The 25,255-nt window shown below is 44.2% G+C and overlaps 2 protein-coding genes across 5 annotated transcripts in view; one reads left to right on the top strand and one right to left on the bottom strand.

The window, feature by feature from the left end:
- CDC40 (cell division cycle 40) overlaps nucleotides 1-17,045 on the bottom strand; it is a 63,831-nt gene extending 46,786 nt beyond the window's left edge. For 2 of the 3 annotated variants that reach the window (XM_084827280.1, XM_084827282.1), the window contains exon 1: nucleotides 16,826-17,045. In XM_084827280.1, coding sequence (XP_084683406.1) covers nucleotides 16,826-17,023 — 198 coding nt within the window. In that variant the 5' untranslated portion in view covers nucleotides 17,024-17,045. Of the gene's footprint in view, nucleotides 1-15,294; nucleotides 15,420-16,825 lie in introns of all 3 variants that reach the window. The other variant, XM_084827283.1, reaches the window with a different exon arrangement.
- A 2,288-nt stretch (nucleotides 17,046-19,333) lies between these two features.
- WASF1 (WASP family member 1) overlaps nucleotides 19,334-25,255 on the top strand; it is an 88,688-nt gene continuing 82,766 nt past the window's right edge. For both annotated transcript variants that reach the window (XM_084827279.1, XM_084827278.1), the window contains exon 1: nucleotides 19,334-19,399. The gene's annotated coding sequence lies outside the window, so the exon portion shown is untranslated. The remainder of the gene's footprint in view (nucleotides 19,400-25,255) is intronic.

Raw genomic sequence — 25,255 nt, 5'->3', positions numbered from 1 at the left:
TCTGGTTCTACTGTATTGTTAGCTCAACTTCTGAATCATTTCAAAACCATGGCTTCACTATTCTCTCTCTAAAATGCAGGGGTCTTTGAATTGAAGCGCAGGTTGTATTAATTCAGCTTTCACTTACAAGGCCCCTGTATTCATCATTTTCATCAAGCAAATCAAATTTTTGTGCAAATGACTTCATGATAATCTTCTATAAGTATATCTGGATTTTCTCTGTGAAAATAATGTTCAGAACTCTTCTGTTTCAACCTCTTTGATATTGTGCTGAAAAAGTGAAATACAAAAGACCATACCAAAATACAGCCACATCAGCATATATGATTCCTGTACAATACATTCTAAAATTTCAAACAGCTTGGGGGACACTTGGCAATAGACTTTAAAAAAACAAGAAAATCAGCACAATCTTGGAAGTCTGCCAATATATTATGGTTTATAAGCTTTCCCCCTTAAATAACACTGTACGACTAGCATGTAACTGGGGTAACAATTCCTAGGTTTTCTCATATTAAAAGAAATGCATACGCCTCAGTTCCTTGCTGTTCAAAAATTCTCCCCATTTTTGTATTACACCGTGAATCACATTTATTATATCATTACATTTTTATGTAATACTAACTCAACTTTCATTTTTTAAAATCAACAAAAAACCCCAAACAGACTGACAAAGTAATCCAGCATTTATGGAACACAAAGAATATGTTGTAGCTGTTTAATTAAACATTAACATGATAAAAGCAAATGAATGAAGCATTGTCTTATTGGATTTATCTTTTTTAAATTACATACAAGACTCAAAGATAAATACAACTCCTAATCTTAAAGGAATTGTTCAGGTTTTAGTCAAGAGAAAACAACTGCATCGGTAAGAAGCCTATGTGGGGCTGCCTTTAGTTTCAGCAGCTGTAGCAAATGCAGAATGCTGTAGGCGTATTATTGGGAGTGTATTATTCCTAACTTAGGAATACTGGGAGCATATTATTCCTATCTTAGCTCACTTGCAGTGGTTGCCTCTTTTCTTCCAGGACTATTTCGAAGAGTTGGTGATGACTGTTAAAGCTATAGTCTAGGTCAGCCTTCCCCAACCTGCTGCCCTCCAGATTTTTGGGACTACAACTCCCAACAACCTGAGCCTACATAGCCAAAGGTCATGGCTGATGGGAGTTGTATCCAATCTGGAAGGTAGCAGGATGGGGAAGGCTGGTCTAGGTTCTGTGCACCTTAAAGAAGTTCTGTATACCTTCTAACATATGTACCTCCCCATGCTTTTGGATCTGAGACATGAGGCCCTACTCCATGTAACATCCTTTACAGTTGTGAGGACTGCAAGGGCACAGGCTTTCTCCATAGTGGTACCTGTACTATAGAATGCTCTCCCTAGTGGTGTGCACCAGAACCCTTCACAGAATTAATCAGAGAAATTTGTGATAGGGAAGGAGATATAAGAAAAGCCATTGCCACTTACATTAACATAAGTTTGTGTTGCATCCAACCGTGTTCTTCTGCCAGCGGAACAGACATTGCTAGCGAATCTGATTTGCCCTTCCCCCTGCAGTCCCCCGCACACCCTCCATCTCTGTTTCAGGGTTGGGGAATCCCACAGAAAAGATTTGTGGGACATGCGGGGGAACATGTGGAAAGGAAACTCCCACTGCATGAGCCGAAGTCTGCTCACATAACTTTGGTTTTAACCCTTTATGTATAATTAAAATGAATGGGAAATCATAAGTAATTTAAAGGGCTCATGATTTTTGTTATTGTGCGTTAAATATACTTCTCCCCAACTCCTATGCCTTTACTATGCAATAAAAAGTACTGCATCATCAAAATAGAATACTTAAGTTGTTCCCATAAATCCTTCTCTTTCTTCTTCCTTTTCTCTTTCTCTTGATGGAGTTCCTATTTCTTTTTCCTCTCAAGCATGTAGCTTGACTCCCTGCCTGAGCTGATGGAAGTGGTCTCAGACTTGGTGTTGAGGACCCCTAGGATGATGGTCCTAGGGGATCTCAACTTCCATGCCAAGGTTGCTGTATCCGGGGCAGCTCAGGACTTCATGGCCACCATGACAACCATGGGGTTGTCCCAACATGTCATCGGCTCAACATTTGTAAAACGACACACACTTGATCTGGTTTTCTCGAATGGGCAGGAGGATGGTGATCTGAAAGTGGAGGAATTAACACCTGTCCCTTTGTCATGGTCAGATCACTTTCTGCTGAGGTTTAGACTCTTGGCAGCCTTTCCCCTCTGCAAGTGTGGGGGACCTATTAGAATGGTCCCCCCCAGAGGCTAATGGATTCCAGAGGGCTCTGGGGGATTTTCCTGCTGGTGCTCCTTTGAAGCCCAGGCCGCTGTGTGGAATGCAGAGATGACTTGGGCAGTTGACACGATTGTGCCAAAGCGCTCTCTCCCTCTGAGCAGAGCTCGGCCAGCTCCTTGGTATGCACCCGAGCTGAGGGCAATGAAGCAAGAAGGGAGATGGCTAGAACGCAGGTGGAGGAAAACCCGTGCTGAGTCTGACCAAACACAGGTTAGAGTTCATTATTGAGCCTACTCTGTGGCGGTGAAGGTGGCAAAGGGACAGTTCTTTTCCACCAGCATTGCATCTTCTCAACGACATCCAGCGGAGCTTTTCCAATTGGTTTGCGGCCTATTACATTCTGGGCCAGGGATAGAGACTTTGGAACCCTCGGCTGCAAGCTGTGACGAGCTTGCACGGCACTTTGAAGATAAAATTGCTCAGATTTGTCATGAACTGGACACTGCAATTAATGCAGTTCCATTGGTAGAGGCGTTCAGAGCACCGTCTGGTCCAGTTTTATTGGATGAGTTTCAGTTACTGAGGCCCGAGGATGTGGACAAGGTGCTTGGCCAAGTCCAGTCGACCACTTGTGTGCTTGACCTTTGCGCTTCATGGCTTATTACATCAAACAAAGAGGGGATGTCTGGCTGGGTCCAGGAGGTTGTAAATTCCTCCTTGAGACAGGGAGAGGTGCCAGCCTTTTTAAAAGAGGCGGTAATCAGGCACTCCTGAAAAAGCCTAACCTGGACCTGGAGGACATTAACAACTACAGGCCAGTGGCCAACATCCCCTTCCTGGGCAAGGTGCTTGAGCAGGTGGTTGCAGGACAGCTCCAGGCACTCTTGAAGGAAACGGATTATCTAGATCCATTTCAATTGGGCTTCATATCTGGTTTTGGAACAGAAACTGCCTTGGTCACCCTGTGGGATGACCTCTGCCAGGAGAGGAATGCGGGAGTGTGACCCTGTTGATTCTCCTGGACCTCTCAGCAGCTTTCGATACCATCAACCATGGTATACTTCTGGATAGGGTGTCTGGATTGGGAGTTAGGGGCACTGCACTGCAGTGGTTCTGCTCCTACTTGGATGGCCGATTCCAGAAGGTGGTGCTGGGGGATTATTAACCTGTGCCATAGCAATTATGCCATGGGGGTCCACAGAGCTCTATTTTATCCCCCGTGCTGTTTAACATCTACATGAAACCTGTGGGGGAGGTTATCCAGAGCTGTCGCTGAGGTGCCATCAATATGCGCATGACACCCAGCTCTACCGCTCTTTCTCATCAAAACCAGGTGAGGCAGTGGCTGTTCTGAATCAGCGCCTGGGCACAGTAATGGACTGGATGAGGGCCAATAAACTGAAACTCAGTCCAGACAAGCAGAGGTACTGTTAGTGGGTGGTTCATCTGCCCGGCTAGGTGATGTTCAATCTGTTCTGGAGGGGGTTTCACTCCTCGTAAAGGATCAGGTTCATAGTTTTGGGGTGCTCTTGGACCCAGAACTGTCACTTGAAGCACAGGTGAATTCAGTGGCACAGAGCACTTTTTATCAGCTTAGGCTGGTATACCAACTACGACCTTATCTGGAGAGAGAGCCTAGCTACCGTTATCCATGCTCTGATAACTTCTTGTCTGGATTACTGCAATGCGTTATATGTGGGGCTGCCTTTGGAAACGGTGCAGAAACTTCAGCTGGTCCAAAATAGGGCAGGAAGATTGTGAACAGGGACTGGCCAATGAGCTCATATTATGCCGGTACTTTTCCAGCTGCACTGGCTGCCAGTCCAGACAGCTTCGCCTACTGGGTGGTATATAAATAAATAAATAAATAAGCAAGCAAGCTAGCTAGCTATAGGTTGATAGAAAAAGATATGTTTTGCATTGCCACTCTCCAGATGTGCTAGGGCTTCCATTGTAGTAGGCAACAGATCGGAGGGCTGCCTATTCCTAGTACAGGGGTGTTGTTGTTGTTGTTTATTCTTCAGTCGCTTCCAACTCTTCGTGACTTCATGGACCAGCTCACACCAGAGCTTCCTGTCGGCCGTCGCCACCCCCAGCTCCCCCAAGGTCAAGTCCGTCACCTCCAGAATATCATCCATCCACCTTGCCCTTGGTCGGCCCCTCTTCCTTTTGCCTTCCACTTTCCCTAGCATCAGCATCTTCTCCAGGGTATCCTGTCTTCTCATGATGTGGCCAAAGTACTTCAGTTTTGCCTTTAATAGCCTTCCCTCAAGTGAGCAGTCTGGCTTGATTTCCTGGAGTATGGACTGGTTTGATCTTCTTGCACTCTCAGAATTTTCCTCCAGCACCACAGTTCAAAAGCATCTCTCTTCCTTCGCTCAGCCTTCCTTATGGTCCAGCTCTCGCAGCCATAGGTTACTACGGGAAATACAATTGCTTGAACTATGCGGACCTTTGTTGTCAGTGTGATGTCTCTGCTCTTCACTATTTGATCAAGATTTGTCATTGCTGTCCTCCCAAGAAGTAAACGTCTTCTGATTTCCTGGCTGCAGTCAGCGTCTGCAGTAATCTTTGCGCCTAGAAAGACAAAGTCTGTCACTGCCTCCACGTTTTCTCCCTCTGTTTGCCAGTTCTCAATCAAGCTGGTTGCCATAATCTTGGGTTTTTTTGAGGTTGAACTGCAACCCAGCTTTTGCACTTTCTTCTTTCACCTTTGTCATGAGGTTCCTCAGCTCCTCCTTGCTTTCAGCCATCAAAGTGGTGTCATCTGCATATCTGAGATTGTTAATGTTTCTTCCAGAGATTTTAAGTACAGGGGTATCTTGGGACAATAAGGGAAGATTATTGTTTTTAGATAACTGAAGTGGGGAGGAAGCAAATCCCATCTTCCCAGTTCTCTGCTTGCAACACCAATAGAGGACTGCACCGCAAATCCCCATTTCTGTGCAGAGGTTGGTAAAAACATGTTAACTGCTACTACCTTAACACGATTGTTATCATTGCTATGCCAACAGCAGAAACTATTATAGTGTTTATACACCCTGGCATAGGTTTGACTGAAAACCCCAGATATGGTTTGGTCATATTTATGAGCTCTCAGTTTGACAAGAGCTAACTTACATTATACAGAGGAAAGGATAACAATTCCTACATAAACTAAGTATGCAAACTTTTGAAAAGAGATGGGCCATCAAACACAGTCCTGTTGAGAACTTTTGACACATCTACTAATCTTGAAAGTTAGTTACTATTATATGAAATTTAAAGTGCACCAGTCAACAATGAGTAAGGAAAGCAAAGCTTCACTAGTTATTAGCACACCTCTCATACATAAATTATACTGGGCAGCTCTTCAACACTGACAAATTAACTTCTGCCTGGATATTCCTTAGTAAATGAATTGTGAACTTTGTCACATACATTAAATAAATGAATTCTGTCATTCTATTAGCAAATCTGAGCTTTCCCTTATTCTTTCAAACAAACATTAATGGTCCTCACTAATACAATAATGAACAGACCATTTATACCATTTCTTTTTTTTATAATCAGAACGGATAAAATGTTCTAATTGGTAGCAATTAAAATGCAGAAAACAAAATACAACATCAATTTCTGAAGGTAAATAACAAAAAAAGTACCTATTTAAACATTCGAAAAATGTGAGCATAACGTAACTCTGGTTATATGGGAATCTCAAAGTGAATTTCTGTAACACTACAACTTCTTGTCAAACCTTTGATATAGCTTGCAGTCTTAAGGCAGGTTCGCACATCACTTTAAGCCATCTTGGCTTATAAGCTACTCATTATTGGCCCTGCCTGGGACTGTGTTGCTGCTGGAGAGAAGCCACCCCCGTGGCTGGAGCTGAAGAGGAACATCCCCCCCCCCAGTGCTAATTACTGCTGCTTTGAGTCGGCTGGGCCCAAGTTGCCTGGGAAGCCTCTTATCTGCCCAGCTCTGACATGGGGCAGCAGTGCCTCGGCGGCAGCAACACCAAAGGTGGGGTCACCCCTTTGGGGGGAAGACGTTTCAGGGGAGACGCAAGGGCAAAGGCCACCCCCTAACATCGGGTTGATGTGTTTTGCGGCTTCTAAGTGTGGGGGTTGGTTGTTTTTTCGCTCACATCTTGTTATGTGCCTGGGAGAGAGAATATATGGCCAACTTGGGGCACTTGAGGGGCCAATGAGTGTGGTTATGGATCAATGGCAATATGGCATTTGAGGGAGGGCTAGCCAGGTTAGGGGAATATGGCCCAGACAGTTAACGGCTGTGCCGTGTTCTGGCCCTCTCCCCATCCGCAGGTATGGTGGTTGCCCTATCAGCCTGCCCTCGGATCTCCAGATGCTTTTAAATGCCAGATCAGTTCAAAATAAGATCTCCCTCATCCATGATTTAATAGTGGATGAGGTGGCCAATCTGGCATGCATAACCGAGACTTGGGTGGGTGAGCAGGGAGGAGTTACTCTCCCAGCTCCTCCCACCGGGGTACTTGATTCAGCATCAGGAAAGACCTGAGCGTCAGGGAGGGGGGGGCTGCTGTGGTCTATAGGAATTCCATCTCCTTCTGCAGGCTCCCTGTTCACATGACTACCGGTCTGGAGTGTTTGCACCTTGTGTTGAGCCAGCAGGACAGATTGGGGATTCTGTTGGTGTACTACCCACCCTTCTGCTCAACAAACTCCCTATCTGAGCTGACGGACGTGGTCTTGGGTTCGCTGTTGCAATCCCCCAGACTGTTGGCTTTGGGGGACGTCAACATTCATGCTGAGGGCACCTTGCCTGGGGTGGCTCAGGATTTCATGGCCTCCATGACGACTATGGGACTGTCCCAACATGTCATCAGCCCAACGCATGTAGTGGGCATACTAGACTTGGTTTTCTCAACTGGACATGGAGATGGTGGTCTGAAGGTGGGGGGCTTTGCATCAGTCCCCTTGTCATGGTCAGATCATTGCCTGCTAAGGTTTAGACTTACAGTTTTTTCCTCTGCAAGGGTGGGGGACCGATTAAAATGGTCTGCCCCCGGAGGCTAATGGATCCAGATAGTTACCAGAGGACTCTGGGGAAGTTTCTGGCTGATATGGTGGGCTCTCCTGTCAAAACCCTGGTTGATCTGTGGAATGCAGAAATGACCCAGGCGGTTGACATGATTGCTCCTGAGCGCCCTCTCCTGAGTAGAGTTTGTACTGCTCCATGGTATACCCCAGAGCTGAGAGGGATGAAACAAAATAGGAGACAGCTTGAGTACAGATGGAGAAGAACTCTTAGTGGGTGCAGCTGAATGCTGGTATGTGCCTATATATTCAGGGGCAGTATACTCAGGGGCAGTGAGGGCAGCAAAAAACCATCATCTTGCTGCCTCAATTGAATCTTCTATCTGTCGCTCAGTGGAGCTCTTCAGAGTCGTCTGGGGGCTATTACATGCCAGCCCTAAGGACACTGTAGACCCCTCTGAATTCCACTGTAATACATCTGCTAGGCACTTCCAGGATACAATCTCTTGCATCCACCGGGACTTAAGGCTCCAGTGTTATAGCAGGTGAATTTGGTGAGGTATCCAGAGCACAGCCTTGACCTGTTCTCCTGGATGAGTTTTAGCTGGTACACCTCAAGGACATTAACAAGGTGCTTGAACAGGTTCATGCAACCACTTCTATACTGTATCCTTGCCCCTCTTGGCTTACAAAAACTGGCAGGGAAGGAACAGCTGGCTGGGCCAGGGGGGTGATTAATGCTTCCTTGCACGAGGCAGTGCTGAGACCACTCCTGAAGAAACCCTCCTTGGACCTGGAAAATCTTAATAATTTTAGGCTAGTGGCAAATGTTCCTTTCCTGGGCAAGGTTCTTCAGTGGGTGGTTGCCAACCAGCTCCAGACACTCTTGGATGAGACCGATTATCTAGATCCATTTCAGTCGGGGGTCAGGCCAGGTTTTGCCACGGAAACAGCCTCGGTTGCCCTGTATGATAACCTATGTCGGGAGAGAGCTTTGGCTATTGGGCGGTATAGAAATGAAATAAATAAATAAGAGAGACAGTGGGAGTATGACCTTGTTGATTCTCCTTGATCTCTCGGTGACTTTGAATACCATCCACCATGGTATCCTTCCGGGTCGATTGCTGGGGGTGGGAAGCACTGTGTTGCAGTGGTTTGGCTCCTACTTGGATGGTCAGTTCCAGAAGATGGTGCTTGGGGAACATTGCTCAGCCCTGTGGATTCTCCAGTATGGGGTTCTACAGGGGTCGGCTTTGTCCCCCATGCTGTTCACCATCTACATGAAACCATTGAGTGCAGTCATCCAGAGTTTTGGAGTCTGTTGTCAGCAATACACTGATGACACACAGCTCTATTTCTCCTTTTCATCTTCTTCAGGTGAGGCTGTGGATGTGCTGAATCAGTGCCTGGCTGCGACAATGGACTGGATGAGGGCTAATAAACTGAAACTCAATCCAGACAAGACTGAGATGCTGTTGGTGGATGATTCTTCTGAACAGTTGGAGGATGCTCAACCTGTTCTGGATTGGGTTGCACTCCCCCTGAAAGAGCAGGTTTGTAACTTGGGGGTTCTCATTGAGCCATCTTTGTCATTTGAGGCTCAGGTGGCCTCAGTGGCACCAAGTGCCTTCCACCAACTTCTGGAAGATAACAGTGTCTTTGCTCTGGTAATCTCCAAGTTAGATTAGTGCAATGCACTCTAAATGGGGCTGCCTTTGAAGATGGTTCAGAAGCTGCAGCTCGTGCAAAATGCGACAGCCAGATTGATAACAGGGACCAGAAGGTCTGAACATTTAAGACTGAACATTTAAGACCGACGGTCCCAGGGCATAGTCTGAAAGCACATGAGGCAGCCACCTTGCTGAAGCTAAGCAGGTTTGGGTCTGGTCAGTGCTTGGAGGAGAGACTACCTGGGAACCACATGTAGCCACCTTGCGTTCCATGATGGAAGAAAGGCAGAGTATAAATGGAATGAATGAATGACTCTGGCCTGCTTGCACTGGCTACCTGTATTTTCCAAGCCTGAATCAAGGTACTGGTTTTAACCTGCAAGGCCTTACACGGCTTGGGACAACAATACCTGACGGAGCACCTCCCTTGACACGAACCTATGCATACACTATGCTCAATATCTAAGGTCCTCCTCCAGCTATCCACTCTGAGGGAAGCTTGGAAGACAGCAACAAAGGAGAGGGCCTTCTCGGTGGTAATCCCTCAATTATGGAATGATGCCCTGATGAGGCCCACCTGGCATCAACATGGTTAACTTTTTGGAGCCAGGTTAAGACCTTTCTTTTCTCCCAAGCATTTGGCAGCATATGATAACTTTTAATCTATCCTGGATTGTCTTATGGTTATGGTTGTTTGCTTGAGATTGCTTGTTTGAAGTTTTAGATATGTTTTCTTTGTGTATATTGTCTGTTCATGAGTTTTTTGTGTAAATGGCTTTTAATCTCTGTTTACTGTATTTTTAATGTTTTTAATCTTTGTAAACTGCCCAGAGCGCTTTGGCTATTGGGTGATAGAGAAATGTTAATAATAATAATTTGAAAAGTAGTCCACTGTGCCCATCACACGGTCAGGCAAAGAAGCTACTGTAAGTAGCTTATTCCCCCCCGCCCCTCCTCCCTCTGTAGTCTTCCCGCCTGCCCAGGCAGGTATCCCAGCTTTCTTCACTGTGGAAACCATATTATGGAAACTATGTCACCTGCCTCCCTCCAGCTTTGTGCAAGGGACATCTTCTGCTATCTCCTGTCTCTGCCAGCTGCCTGCCATTCTCTACGTGGCATCAGTCTTTAGCTGCTTCCCCACACTCCCGTTGCCCCACCAACCTGTGGCCCTGATTCACATGGCCTTCCTTCCTGATCCCCCCCACCGCCAACCTGCTTCGCAAGCCAGTTTTCAAAGCTCTTCCCTGATCTCTGACCATGTGCACCAAAAGGGGGGTCAAACAAAGCAGCTTAAGGATCTTATTTAGCTTCTTTGGTTAGCTTAAAACTGGGGTCACTAAATACTGTTTCGCACCAACAAGTAGAGAGGTGGTTCTAAACCCTTGAAAGTTTGCAGGAATGGGAAGGAATTTCATACACAGGTTCCCCTCATGGGGAGGCACCTGATGCACAGCAAAAACCATGTATGGTTATGCTTCTCTGTGGGAAACATAGGGATTATACCACATGAGAAAATCTTGGGGAGACGTGCAGACGGAAGACACTTCGGCAGTTTGCAGAGTGCTTCTCCGAAGTGGGGGGGGGGGGCGTAGTTGGGTGGCGAGGGAAACGGCAGTGCAATCTGTTGCTAGGCTGATCTTGGAAACAGATTGCCTGAGAGGAGCAGAGCGGCGGCAGCGCTTTTGACTACTTTTGCCCAGCGACTCTGTAGGTGAGCAATTTAACTCACGCTGTGTGACGAACGACACGCTAACCCAAGATGGATTAAAGAACCCCTAATGCAGACTGTGGGTTACCAGGGTGGCTTATTTTGGGTAAATAAACCATCGTGGGTTGGAAAACTGCTCAAAGACAACAGGCTAACCCCCCATGGATTAATGTATCGTCCAAACCTAGTCTTAGAGAAAGAAGAGAAGAGACCTCAAAGGTGCACTGGAAATATTTTTATTAAGTCCAATGCGCTTCAGTCAGTGACACTTCTTCACAAGTACTATAGAGGATATAGTCCAGTTAGTAAGTAAATTAAAATTATGTGTAAAATGGCACATTATGTATAAAATGGCACAAGGCATAAAAATTGAAACAACGTGACAGTAATGAAACTTAATCCTGTTTCTCTTGAAAACACCAACTAAATTATGAACAACAAATTTGTAACAAAATATGATACCATCCAATATGGCTTAATAACTAGAAGATATGCATTAGCTAAAGTCTCACAAAAACTCTTATCTGCATCTCTTAAGATGATTGTGCACTCATGTAGGGCTGGAGCACACATAGCATCGACCAACTCATCAAACATGATTTAAAGGACCACTACATGAGGTTGCATGCTCCTCCTCTCCCTTTCAGACAGTTTTGCTAACCACTGTTTGAAATTATGATTAGATAATTTATTATTAGATAATTTATAATCACATAATTTTTGTAAACTGTAACTTGGGCTAATAGTGACTGGCAAGCACACTGATGTGCAGACATAACACTTACCCAAAGTTTCAGTGCAATCCTCTGCATGTCTACTCAGCTGTAACTCTCACTGAGTTCAATGGGGCTTACTCTCAGGACTGCAAGTCTTAAAAAACTGAAGGAGGGAATATGCATGTGAGAGGGGAGAGAGAATGCAACTCATGGGGTACCCATGGTTAGCCAAAGTATTATTTGGTTATTGGGCCGTGTTGCATGCGTACCACCCTTCAGAAAAGGAATGTATGAGCTCTTATATGGGATGACTACTAATTCCATAATTAACATTGACTATGAAGTTCTTAGAGTGCATTCCTATATATGTCTACTCAGAAGTAAGCCCCACTAAGTTCAATGAGACTTGCTTCTAGGTAAGTGTGTATAGGATTGCAGCCTTATGGCGCAATCCTATGCATGTTTAGACAGAAAAAAAGTCCTACAACTCCCAGCATTCTACAGACAGGATAGCTGCCTGGGGAATGCTGGGAGTTGGAGGACTTTTTTCTGTCTAAACATGCATAGGATTGCACTGTTAGTCTACTTTTCCAAACAATCCCAGAGATTGTTTCTACACAGGCACGAAGTCTGTGGTTAACTATGAGTCTAGAAAGAGCCTTAGGGAGCAATTCTATGGCCGCTAGTCAGTGGCTAGACGGCCATAGGATACGTCGGTTCCTGGGAACCAACCTCCACCCCCTCCCACGTCACCTTGTAGGCAGCGTGGAATGGCCCCGCACTCGAAGAAGAAGTGCAGAGCAGCAAAAATGGGCTGTTCCTGGGGGCAGGGGGGGCGGGGCAGGGCAGACAAATGCCAGTAGAACACATCCAATGAAATCAGCTGTCTAGCTGCAAAAGCTGGGCAGGGGGAGTGAGGAGGAGATCTGCTCCTCACCCACTCCTACCGCCCTGCACTGGATAGGAGGTTGCCCCTGAGCTCGGAGGTGACTGTCGATCCACATAGGATTGCTCCCTCTGATACTTTTAAGCCACATTAAAAGCAAGCAAACAAGCCAACCAAAGAAAACACACAATCTTTAGAATCATAAGAACGACATTGTATTTCTTTCAGTACTGTACAAGAGAACATATTTACTCTGCACCATTTTCCATTAGCTACATTTATGGTTCTAATCAATCCTAAAATGAGAAGTGATCCTCCCTATATATTATAATAATGAAGTACATTAATAAAGGTTAAGACAAACCTGTATTACTTAATTAGGATCATACCACCTAAAGAACTGGATCATTGCTCATAATCAATCTCCCTTATCAAAAATTAATCATTACAAATTAAATTTGCCATTACGTTCTCACATGTTTTGAAAGCAAATGTAAATCTGAAGACTGTCAATTTCCTAAAAAAATTATGCCAACTTTTAACTTTCTTGTTAAACTCTAGCTAAACTTTCTTGTTTAACTGATATTGCATGCTTACAATATAAACATACAATATAATAATAAAATACAAAAAAGCACTCACTGAAGAACATATTAATAAAACATGCCAACTTTTAATCACAAATATCAAAATGATTAAAAATAACAGACATCAACCAACAGCAGAAGTGTTAAAAGCACCTACACCATAAGTATCAATTAAAACACCTGAATACAAAGACCTTCACAGCTTGTCTATAATTAACCAGTGAAATATGTGAGAAGCCTACTTAGGGAGATAGATCAACCACAATCAAGAAAGCCCTGATCCAAATATTACCTTATCTTTTTTTAAAAAAGAAAAACATACATGGAACATAGCCTTCCAGACAATATCAAAGAAATACTGAATTCAGGTGAAGAGCAAGTCACCAGTACAACACAGATTTTATGGTAATTCATGACCAACTCCCCATTAATGTAAATGGGTCTGCTCTAAGTAGGACTTATGTTGGATTTTACCCACTGAAAGGTTTGAATTCTAACTATTTTTAAAAAATCTTTGTGATGCCACATTATACAAGCTCTTCACTTCTGGCTATTCAAGCCTTTACAAATGTTTTTTTTTTTTTCCAGACATCACCTCTAAATAAATAACAAGAGTCTATGTTGGACTTTAGTATAATGTATTTTTGGTGCTTGTCATATAATACACATTATTAACGGCCAATGTGATTCACAGATGTTAACAAATGCTTCTGACAAACTCTGTATATTTTAACTTCTTCAAGGAGATTACTACTACTACTTCAAATTTATAGCTGCCTAAGCAAGAAGGGTGCTTGCAGTTAATAGGCAAAAGACTCTGACACTGTTCCCATCAATGATATTTAAAAAGTCACATGGTCAGCTACTGGAGATCAGGGAATTCAGTTTCTTACAGGATGTTCATGGTCCTTGGAATTCAGATACTTGTTAATTCTAATTAACCTGTAAGCATACAGATGTCTGAACTAAGGCAAACCAGCCTTTATGAGAGGGGTGAGCAAGCTTTTTGCCCTTGGCAACTTCATACGACAGTGGGTGGTGGTGAGTCAGGGACCACATGCCCATTGTGGACAGGACCTAGGATCCCCCCCCCTCAGTCTCTGTCTCTCTCACACACACACAGAGCCCATAACGTCCCTGTTCCCCCCCTTACCCTTTTTTAACAGGTTTAACTTGCCCTCCTTCCTGGAGCCACTTCCTGGAGTCTCCCTTACTTCATGGTTTCTCTCTCAGATTATTGAAAGAGAAACCACAGAGCACAGAGGGTAGAGCATAGAATCATAGAATAGTAGAGTTGGAAGGGGCCTACAAGGCCATCGAGTCCAACCCCCTGCTCAATGCAGGAATCCAAGTCAGAGCATCCCTGACAGATGGCTGTCCAGCCTTGTCTTGAATGCCTCCAGTGTGGGAGAGCCCACCACCTCCCTAGGTAATTGGTTCCATTGTCGTATTGCTCTAACGCATCCTTTGCTACTACGGTCCATAGTACTCCATTGATTCTTTCTCGAGAATAAGGTCCTAAAGAGTGAAACCATGCAACAGTGGGCTAGAACAGCAAAAAACAAACAAAAAACACCACTCTAGCCCTGTGGTTTCTCTCTCAAGAATCTAAAGGAGAAACTACAGAGTACGGAGAGCTGGAGTACCCCTTCTACTCTAACTCTGAGCAAGAGAGGAAACCCTTCCTTGTCCAGGGTAGGAGCAGAAAAAACCATCAGCAGCAGCGAGAAGGAGAGACTGGAGAAGACACTACGGCACTGGGAGGCCACAGGGGAGACCCCCACCCTCCCCACAAAGAGCTGCATGTGCCTTGTGATAACTCCACCAACACACACCTACTGCAAAGAGCAGATCAAGCCACAACACTGGTAAGTTAGTTAAGCAAAGAGTACAGAAACAAAGAGGGGGAAGTAAATGTGAGGACTGAGGATGGCGGCCTGACAACACTCATGGCCCACCTTAAGAATTAACTGTTGACGTAACGACTGAACAACCGTCGTACAGGACTAAACTACATATATGCAATTCTTGGCTGTACACTGCCTTTTGGCAATGAAACTGCATAGCAGACCTTTAGAAGATAAACCATTATGACTGTGCAAGAAACAGCTACTACCAAATGGCTGAATGCTGGTAGAAAAACTATACTGTAATATCACCGTATTTAGCAAGAGAGAAGGAGCTGGAGTAGTGAGCAGACTACAGTGGAAATAACAACAGGGAAAGAGATGACCAAGAGAAAGGAGAATAAAAGGAGCCTTCATCCCCCACAACCCCAAACACCCTTATGATTTCAGTAGTAATTACCTATGCATAGATGTAGGCATCTGATGTGCCACAGACATACTGAGGCATGACAAAATGTATAGCGTTATGTAGATAGATGCTGAGTGATGTACAAGGGTCAGTTTGAGCAACTAGTTCTCCATGCCCGCTTCCAGCTCTGGAAAGGTTGCCAACTTACCTCAAAAGCAGTGACTGTTGAACCTCAGAGGGAAGAGGTGCCCATGGCTGAGGAAGGGAAATTAGGAAACAGTTGGGTTTCCTTGCCTCTGTTCCTACACTAGAAGTACTGCTTGAGAGCTGCCTCTAAGGAAGAAAGGCAAGAAAAAGCACAGCTCTGAGGAGGAGAGGGATATGTATGAGGATCTCCCTGTCTCTCACAAGGGTGGGAAAGGGAAAGGCCAAGAGGATGGAGAGAGCAGATTATCAACACAGGCCCTGCAATGTACTTAACTTTATTCCACATCCTTCCCTTGTCCATTTCAACAAGCACTGCACTAGTATTTAATAATTACTGCCTTTTCAATATTATTTCCCATGCTATGACAGGAAGACAACCCTAAATAGTGTAACGAACAGAGAATCACTATCTTCCTGCTCCTCAAAAGCCCCGAAGTTATTCCTGGACAAAGACTGAGTCAGCTGGGGATTGTGGGAATTGCAGTCCAACACACCTGGAAGGAATCAGGTTAGGGAAGGCTACTTTAGCACAACAAAACAGGCTGAAAGTTATTGCTTTTCACCACATACATGAAGCACAGCAATATGGAGATAGGAGAAAGACAGCCTGAATGGATTCTGGTCGGATGGGAAGAATGCTGTACAGAAGTGATTAAACTCCCCTTATGTAGAAAGAGCTGAATCAAACCCAGCACTGGGCTCTGGTTAAACCAGCATACCATGAGAACCAGTTTTGTTTCTTAAATCCAAGCAAAGCAACTATTAGTTTTGGACCCAATCAAGAAAAAGGACAAATAATGTGTCCTTTCCAAGTTAGCTCCAGTACATAATCTGGGCCACTGTTACTAGACACCATACCCCAGTACTAGTTTCTCTCACAAACTTTTAGAGGGGAAGAAGTCACAGAAAGAAATCAACAACACAGTTGTTCTGAGTCAAATTTTGAAATCTAACTCACCCTCAAGTGCAAAGGTGTTAGCTCAACTTTTTGAGATCACTTGCCACTGATGATGTCAAAGAGGTTTTGAAGGTTTCAAAGGGGCATCTTGATTATTCTACTTCAGGCAAAAGTATTTTTGAGCCTTGGCGATTCCCACCTCTGACTAAACTTACCCCCTTACCCATCCTCCCCTCTTGCAGTTCTCATGCACTTTTAACACGCAGACCGCCTTTCACCAGGGGAACTTGCCTCAACTCCATGGTGTAGGCAGCGTCACCTGTTGACTTTCTGCCTATCGCGTAGGTGTAAGTTATAGGAACCCTTCCAGAAAAAATAGGCGCCAACCCTCGCGCGCTAGTGAGAAATCTTCACAGTATGGTTTCCCGCGAGTAAGAGCACCAAGGCAACTGGCAGGCTAAGAATCTCACAACTCCACACTGCAGGCCTGGCGGCAGAGAGCGCACCAGCAGAGGCCCCCTTTTTGCCCGACTGGTAACAGTCAAAACACGCAGTTCCTCCCACGCCAGAGGCGAGCGGAGAGGCAGCGCTCTTCCCCGAAGAAACTCGGTCAGGTCCAAGGAGCAATCCTTACCTTCACAGCCACTGCCGGGGCAGAGTCCACCACGGGTAGGAGCACTTGCTGGGCAGAGGTAGACGAGGCGAGGTGCAGCACGGCATCCTCGCCGGCAACCTGAGCTGAACGGCCGGGCCTGCCCTCAGCTTCCGAGCCCGACTCGGAGTCAGAATCGGAGCCGCCGTACGACGCGAGCGCAGCGATGGCGGCCGACATCTTAGCAAAACGGAAGTGGGCCGCCAGCAGGAGGGCGGGGACCGAGGGGCGCCCGCCTCGTCCTGGCAGCTCTGTAAAACCGGGTTCATTCCCTTTCGAATAGTTTACTCGTTCGTCTACTCTGACTAATTTTATATAATTAAAATGCTTTAACATATATTATGTTTCTTTCAGGGGTCGATCAAATTGCCGCCACGATAAGCATAATCCGTCCTCTCGCTGGTTTTAGGATAAGACTTTGTAGGACTTCCAACAAGTATACAAATCCCAGCATGCAACTGCTTACCTGTGACCCCCTAGCTAAACTAGGAATGTTTGATCCCAGAAAGGGGCACGGTGTAAGGCTGTAATCCCATGCACACTTACTTAGGAGTAAGCTCTCTTGAATTTAGTGGGACTTACTTCCGAGTAAGCATGTGCAAGAGGGTCTGTAAGTGCAAAAGAAAATAAAAATAGTTATGATCTGACGTAAACTGGCTGAAGAGACACGGTTTCTTACTATCCCACACACGCATACTGGGACAGAAACTTCTCGGGGTTTCTCATCAGTAAACAACGCTTGACAGTTTTCCTAAGTACTCCCAGAAGAACCGAAAAATAATAAGCAAAATTATGTAACTTTCACGTAGCCTTAGGCTGCAATACTACGCAGTCTTACCAGGGAGTAAGTCCGCTTGAAATCGGTGGGATTTGCTTCCGAACTGAACATGTATAGGATTGTGCTGTCAATAGCCTTTAAAATGCTACAGCACTCCTTGTTGTTTAAGTTGCTATATGTTTACCACGTTACTATCACGGACAATATGACAGGACTGCATCAAGGAACATGGAAATTCGAGGAGATGCCCCTGGTCCTCTACCTTGCAGTGCGACCCTCAGCCCCAAGTTTTGTGTTATCAAAGAAACTAGACTCTAACAATAATTCATATTTCTAAATATTACAATATAGTTACTTCAGTATTAACAGTAGAGGCGGGGTACCTAGAGAAAAATATGCTGCTGCCGTTTCAGCAACAAACCCCCAAACAGGTGCATATTAGGCTATAATCCGAGACACGCTAAAACGAATGACACCGAATGTCCACGGGAATGCACTGATTCGTTCCAATGGCCATTCAGGAAGAACCGATGGATACCATAGGTTCAATTGTTGTGAAGTCAAAGGGACTTTCTTCTGCGTAGACACATTACATTGTAAGTCCGATCCTATGCATGTTTACTCAGAAGTAAATCTCATTAATTTCAATAACTTATCGGTACCCGTGTACTTAGATCATCCACTGCCTTACTAGAGAGCAAGTCCCGCTGAGTTTAACAAGACTGACTTCCGAATAAACATGCAAACAATCAACACACTGTAGCTCAATCCTAGTTATGTTGACTCGGAATTGTGTTGGATAGGGCTTGTGTAATGAGTAACAGGACTGCAGCCTAGCTTCCTCAGTGTGATATAGATTAGAAAAAATCCTGTGAACGTTAACAGAACTTTAGTAACAGTATTCCAGAATCTGTGGTACTTGATCTACAGGTTCTTGAGCTTCTCGTCTTTTTTTCTAAGCAAGCACTTCTCAAAAGGAAAATGGAGGAAGACACAGAAGAATGTACGAAATACCCGTGCAAATTATTTTTCTTTTCAAAGAAACAAGACTGATACCTAAATGAATTTATACAAGAAAAAAATAGATATCGCGGCGGCGGCGTCCCCCCACAGTCTCTTTAGAACAGCCCTCAGCTCCGCCTCCTCTCATTCTGATTGGCTGCGAGAAGCCGGCTTGAGTAAACGCCGCAATAGTTCTGGTGCCACCTCTATTGCTCTCACCGCTTCGGAGAACAAAACCAGCCTGTACCACCCGACGTCGTGCGGTGGGGGGCGGGCGGTGAGGGAAGCTGAAAGATAGTGGTGGGGGTGTCTCGCGATTCCTTTATACTGCGTGTCAAGAAGCTGTAAGGGACGCCGGTCAGGTGGCTACGTGAACAACACCTCCGCCCCCTCCCCTTTTACCAACCTCGCCCCCCCTTCCAGGAAAGAGTGCTGGAGTCGAAGGAGAAGCCCCGCCTTCGGCACACTCGCACATACACGCGCGCGCGCCGCTCTGTGTGTCTATTGTGGAGCTTTGTGCGGGGGAGGTCCGCGTTTTCTCTCCTCTTTCCCCGCGTTGCCTCCTCTCTCCCCCCCCCCCCCGAATCCTCACAAGCGCCTGCCCACGAGCGGGGCCATTGAAAGGCAGCGGTCGAACTTCAAACCCAAACGGACCCGGCTGGCACGAGCCCAACGGACACAGAAAGGGGCGGGGCTGAGCGGCGCGCGGCGGCTGGATGAAGATGTGAAAAGGAGGCGGACGGGGCTAGTTATTGCTGCAAGAGCAGAGAGAGACGGTGAGTGCCCTGCTGCGGCCCCGCATTCACTGCAGTGCCCCCCCCCCATTTCTCCTTCCCGCCGTCGCCTCCCCCCCCCCTTTTTCCAATTTTTCATACGCCCTCCTCTTCCCGCTCGGTAAAACGAGAGAGAGAAAATCCCCGTCAACAATAATTCCACATAGGGAGAGAGGAGGAAGCCGCCACCTATCGCGCCTGCCGTCTCCTGTGTGTGGCTAACAGGGAGAGAACAGACGAGCGGGTCAGTGTCGGTAGCTTGCCTCCTCTTCCCCCTGCTCCCCCCCCCCACCCGCGGCCTCAGGTTGGGGCATGTAGGTGCTTCCGGTTAGTTCATGTTCTCTCCCACCGCCCGCCCTGCAATAAGACACTGAAGTCGTGGTCTCTGAAAGAAAAGAGAAGGCGAGGCTGCGGTGAAGACGCTACTTTTAAAATCCTCCTGAAAGATCTCGTAGATGCGGTTGGTTACTCGCCATTCCTGTGTTCTGAGTTTTTTCAGTTCTGTAGCTCTTGAATCCTCCTGCAATAAAGGAACCGTCTAAAATCTGGCAACCCTTCTTCGCTCCTTGTCTTTCCATCTATCCAGTTTTCAACTCCTATCACATACTCAAGATCACATAAACGCTTGTTTAAAGCGTCACCACCTTGTTCCCCCACGAACCGAACTTGTTACCGCCTTCTCCCACTACACCCCCCCCCCCGCAAGCACTTTGTGACTAGGAGGGGTTAGAAGCGTGGGTGCCCCTCTCCCTCACCTTTTCAATGCATGCTTGAGTGTGAAGTGGAAATCTCACTCTGCTTTCGCGATTGTGAATACAAAACCAGGAGATGGTATTTGTTAGCTGAATTAGTACGCAATAAATGCATGCAATCTTCTGTATAAGGTTTCAGTGAAGGAATGGCGGGGACGGAGAAATATGTTTTATGTGAATTTTTTGCTCTTCGTATTGGACAGCATGCTGCTGTAAAGTGGAGTAAAATCTAATGATGGCGGGTACTGTATACACTGTATAAATGAAGCTGTCTAAAACATGATGGATGGTTGTAATGCTTCTCATCTGCACATGCAGAAGTAAGGATTGGGGCACTATTGGCCAGTTGCCTTCCTGTGTATATAAACGTATTCTGTAAGGGTTAGAAGTGCCATGAGATCATAAACATTTCTGAAAGTAAATTAGTTTCCTTCTATATGCCTTAAGTATGGCTTGAGAGGCTGCTGTCCCGGAGACCTTAACTACCTGGTAGAAGTCAAGATGCACATATGTTTTCCAAATGTATAAAATCTATTGTAACCAAAGCACTTCTGATGTGTTGAAAGTGGCAATAACTAAAATGGTTTCAACTCCTTAAAAAAATGGATAGAAGCATTAGCCTGCTCCCCTAAAATTTTACTTGTGCCTGCAGTAATTATATAGTTACATTTTTAAATCACTTTCAGCTTTACTTGCCTTTCTGTTGTGGTGTCTCACATAATTTTGTGTTAGGTTTTAAAGCAAATATGATGCGGATGTTAGGTGTTGCAATCTGACATTTATTTTGAGTGCTCTTAAATACCGGACTTCTTTTAGACTTCAGTTCCCTTTATAAACTTTGGAAAGCCAGTGCTGGATAATTAGGTGGTAGAAGGGTATTTTGTACATTCTAAATTTCTAAACTTGGAGTGTATAGAGTCTAAAGCATAAAACATTTATTTGAAGAGCACGTCCTGGAATTACATTTTCTAGGCTTTTAATTTTTTCTTGCAGAGTCTGAGTACTGTGCATGTAATGCTTTTTATTTTAAAGAATTAAGATGTGATTTGCTAATATTTATTTGAATTACAATTCAAAATATATTTGAATTGCATTGAGTTACTCTTCCTATGAGGCAGATTTTAATTTTTGAAATTTTGCCTAGAAGTTGGTGTTTCAAGCTGTATGGTTCAGTTGATGGAAAGATCAAATATTTTTCAAACCTATTTGCAATATAGTTCACTGATATTACTTTTGTCACAGTGTACTGCAGATGTTCCATCCTAGCAAAATAAATAAAAAAAAATAAAATCTAAGGCATTCTATAATGGTATAGAAACCGGATTCTGGGTATGGCCAGTTCATAATAGCAAAAAATTGTACCATGTACATCAGTACACTTCTAACCATGATTTGTTCTTGGGTTAAAAGTCTGGGTTATTTCTCCCTCAACAACCCAGAGTTCCACATTTGCATGTCATAGATAACTGCACTAGGACAAGGCATCCCTGAGTTATTTAGCAAACCGGAAGCAAGCGGTCAGGAGCTGCTGCAGTCGCTCACTCCTACACACTACCAAACACCCCTTGGTTAATCAACCATGGATTATTCATTGTGTGCAAACCATGTCTTGTATTCAAAAAGGTTGGTCAGATACCCATTCATCAAGTTCTGTTTTGTCAGAAGCTCTATTGCTTTGATCCAGTAGCATTTGGGTTTGGGGCACATAGCTAAGCTGGACTGAGTGAATACAGTAATGTACTATTCTGCAGTAACATGTATTTGCTGTAAAAAGCCTTTCAAATATCTGTTGCTAGTTTTACCATCACTGAAGTGTAATATATGTCTACCTTTTCAGTGATGCTATGAATAACTTAGCCAGTACTTGTATAGAACTAAGCAAGATGGACATCTATGAGGATATTCTTCTGTGATTTGGAGTGGGAAATTTCAAGAGAAATTTATAGAATTGATCTGTTTAAAAACCTTAGAATTCAGGTCTAAAGAAGTGTTATTTTCTGCATACAAACAAATGTTTCCAGTTTTAGCAGTCTTCCAGAATATGTTTTACAAGCAACTGATCCTAAAGCAGGGGTGGGCAACTTGTTGTCCCCCTAGATGCTTTCTCCTTCAACTCCCAAAGTCCCTCAACATTGGCTATGCTGGCTAGGGCTGATGGAGTTGTAGGCAAAAACATTTGAAGGGCCACAAGTTGCCCACCCCTGTCCTTAAGGACAGAGGATATGGCATATGAATTCGATTTTAATACTGAGTAGCATGCATTGGTATATATTCCCAAAGGCTGTTCTTTAATTGGCCTTTATATGACTGATGTTGTCTGTTCTTCACCACTAGGGCTTACATACACAAGTAACAATTATATAAGTTGCTGATATGTGGATGCTTCCTCCTTTCTTACAGTCCAGTTGGCTGCAGAACTTCCAGGGGAAATGGACATGTTGTGATATGCTTTTACTGTATTACTCTGAGATGTACTGGCAGAGGTTGGTTGTTCAGCTTTTGGAAGAAGAGGTGGGCAAGTTAATGCCAAGCTGATAGAATGGAGATGGGAAGGGCATATATCTTTCCCTAGTGATCTCCTTGCTATGGGTTATATCCAATGTTAGTCCTGCTTGGACTAGACCCATTAAAATGAATGAGGTTTAAGTCCTGTTCATTTCAGTTGCTCTACTCTGAATAGGACTAACATTGGATACAACCCTTCGTGTATGGCAGGCCAAACGGAGATTGTGGAGATGCCTTGTCATGTACACTTTTGAATCAACTTTATACAATATCTGCATCCTTTTTCATGCCTCTCCTGCTTCTCTAGTACATATATCCTACATACTCTTATTCATTACCGTAATTTCCATTTTTTCATTTATTTAATCTGACCAGCCTGTTGATGGGTTGAAATGGGTGGCTACCAGGAAGAGGGCCTTTTCTGCTGTGGCACCCTGGCTGTGGAGTGAGCTCCCTAGAGAGGTTTGCCTGGCACCTATGTTGTATTCCTCCTGGCACCAGGTGAAGACCTTTTTATTCTCCTAAGTATTTTAGCATTTTAGCTTCCTAGTCCTTTAGCTTTGGTATTTTAAATCTGTGGATTGCTGCTAGGTTTTATTCTGGTTGTACTATTGTGATTTTAAGCTTTCATATTCTATATTGCTTTATGCTGTGCTTTGTGGTTTTAATTTTTGTTAACCACCCAGAGAGCTTCAGCTATTGGGCAGTGTAGAAATAAATAAATAAATAAATAAATAAATAAAATGGAGAATCTCCAGGTGAGAAACTTTTCTCTAGTTTCCTTGCTGGTTGTTAGAGGGAAAACTACAAAATGCCTAACTGGAATCCATTATATCCCCCACCAACTTCTCAAAATAGAGTAGGAAAAGCCTTAGCATTTTGCTTGTATCAGAAGCCACATTATTATATGGTTATCCCTCTTCAAGAGCACTGGAATAGATCTCTTGTATTTGACCAGACTTCTAACTAAGCCCAACGCCCCCCCTCGCCTGCAATACTCTCTCTCTCTCTCTCTCTCTCTCTCTCTCTCTCTAGCTTGCTGGGGTCTGGCAGAAGAGGATTAGAGTTGCATTTTAATGCTTGCCACTGAGGAGGGGCCTTCCTTCCTCTAGCAACTTGCTTGGTTTCTACGCCGGGCACATATTAAAAGAGAGGTAACGCAAATAAGTTTTGCATAGTTTTAAAACTCTTTCCTGCTCACTCTGGTGAGTGTTCAGTATATTTATATTCTGCCCAATCAAAATAATTTCAAGGTAGCTTAAAATCACATAATAATATGAAAAAATAAAATGATTATTAAAACAAAGCATGCCACAAAAAAGCACTCTTAGTACAAACATATTTGCAAAAAATGTAGTAATGTACAAGTTGCTATATATTTTTATAGTATCCATGTTTCTAATTCATTTTCAGAGGCTGTCACAGCAGCAGTACTAGGCTTGCATTAAGTTTTTTTCTAGGAGTCATGTTCTACAGTCTTGGCCAAATTCATGAACACACTTGAGTTTTTTCGAATATATATATGCTGGCTGTATTCTTTGTACATTATAATATTGCCTAGATTGTTTGCAGGTGGGATAAGTCAGATAACCTCCTTAGAATTAGCATGTTTAATCAGCAGATCTTTCCAAGGCACGTTTTACAGTTGCACAAAGATTTCTTGCTTAATGTTGCTTATATACTGAGGCTGGTACATGGAGTTCCAAACACAATGTCTGAGATTCGCTTTTATCACAGTTACACACAAGGAAACAGTTCTATTGAAAGGAACATATAAACCAATACCAATGATACCAATCCATTCCTGATGGATAAGCATAGACTTTGTTACTCTGATTCTAAGCACATTATGAATTCTGTTCACATGGGTGGAACTTACCGCCACATAAGTATGCTTTAAATTGCATTTTGCCACACTACAGATCCTAGTAAATGAATGTCACTGTTATAAAATGGGTACATTCATGGTGGCCTTTCAATGTGCCAACATATTTATGGATGATTTGGATTCCTTAGCTCCTGTCCCCCAAGTATGATTCTTTTCACCTGAGATACAGTGATGGCATCTTTTATTGCCTTGACTCATAGTAAAGAGGCTCTTGATAAATTCCTCCAGGACTTCCATCTCACCACCAGTTTGAGCCTGGAGCAGTACATACCATAGTTTCAGTTTCTGGTCACTACAGTTCAGCTATGTAATAGGCAATAGAAACATAATTGTATACCAGTAACCAACTGACCACTGCAGTTGCTTAAATGCTTACAGCTAAGTTCTAAGAGCTGGCCACATTTGCTCCAGTCCTTTGGACAGGGGAGAACATCTACAGGATTTACATTGAAGGTTTCTATGATTAAAATATTTAGGAAAATGAGAAAAAATAGACTGACAAGGAGAAACCTATACCCAGAGAGAAAGCAACCAAACACCATTAGCCATTACCTAAAGCTTCCAGTTAAAGCTTCTGCAGCACATATTTAAGGATCTATAGCCTATTGTGGAAGATTATCTTCCCTTTTCACAAAGTTGGGTGGAAGGGCTGTTCCAGTTTGCAGACAGACACCCCCCCCACACACACAACTACTTAACCAGTAGCAATAGACC

The sequence above is a fragment of the Heloderma suspectum genome, chromosome 1, assembly GCF_057233095.1.
Source record: "Heloderma suspectum isolate Gila_16-S chromosome 1, 16-S_ref, whole genome shotgun sequence".
Lineage (NCBI taxonomy): Eukaryota > Metazoa > Chordata > Lepidosauria > Squamata > Helodermatidae > Heloderma > Heloderma suspectum.
The sequence above is the reverse complement of the archived record's forward strand: the minus strand, read 5'-3'. Positions and strand labels throughout refer to the sequence as shown.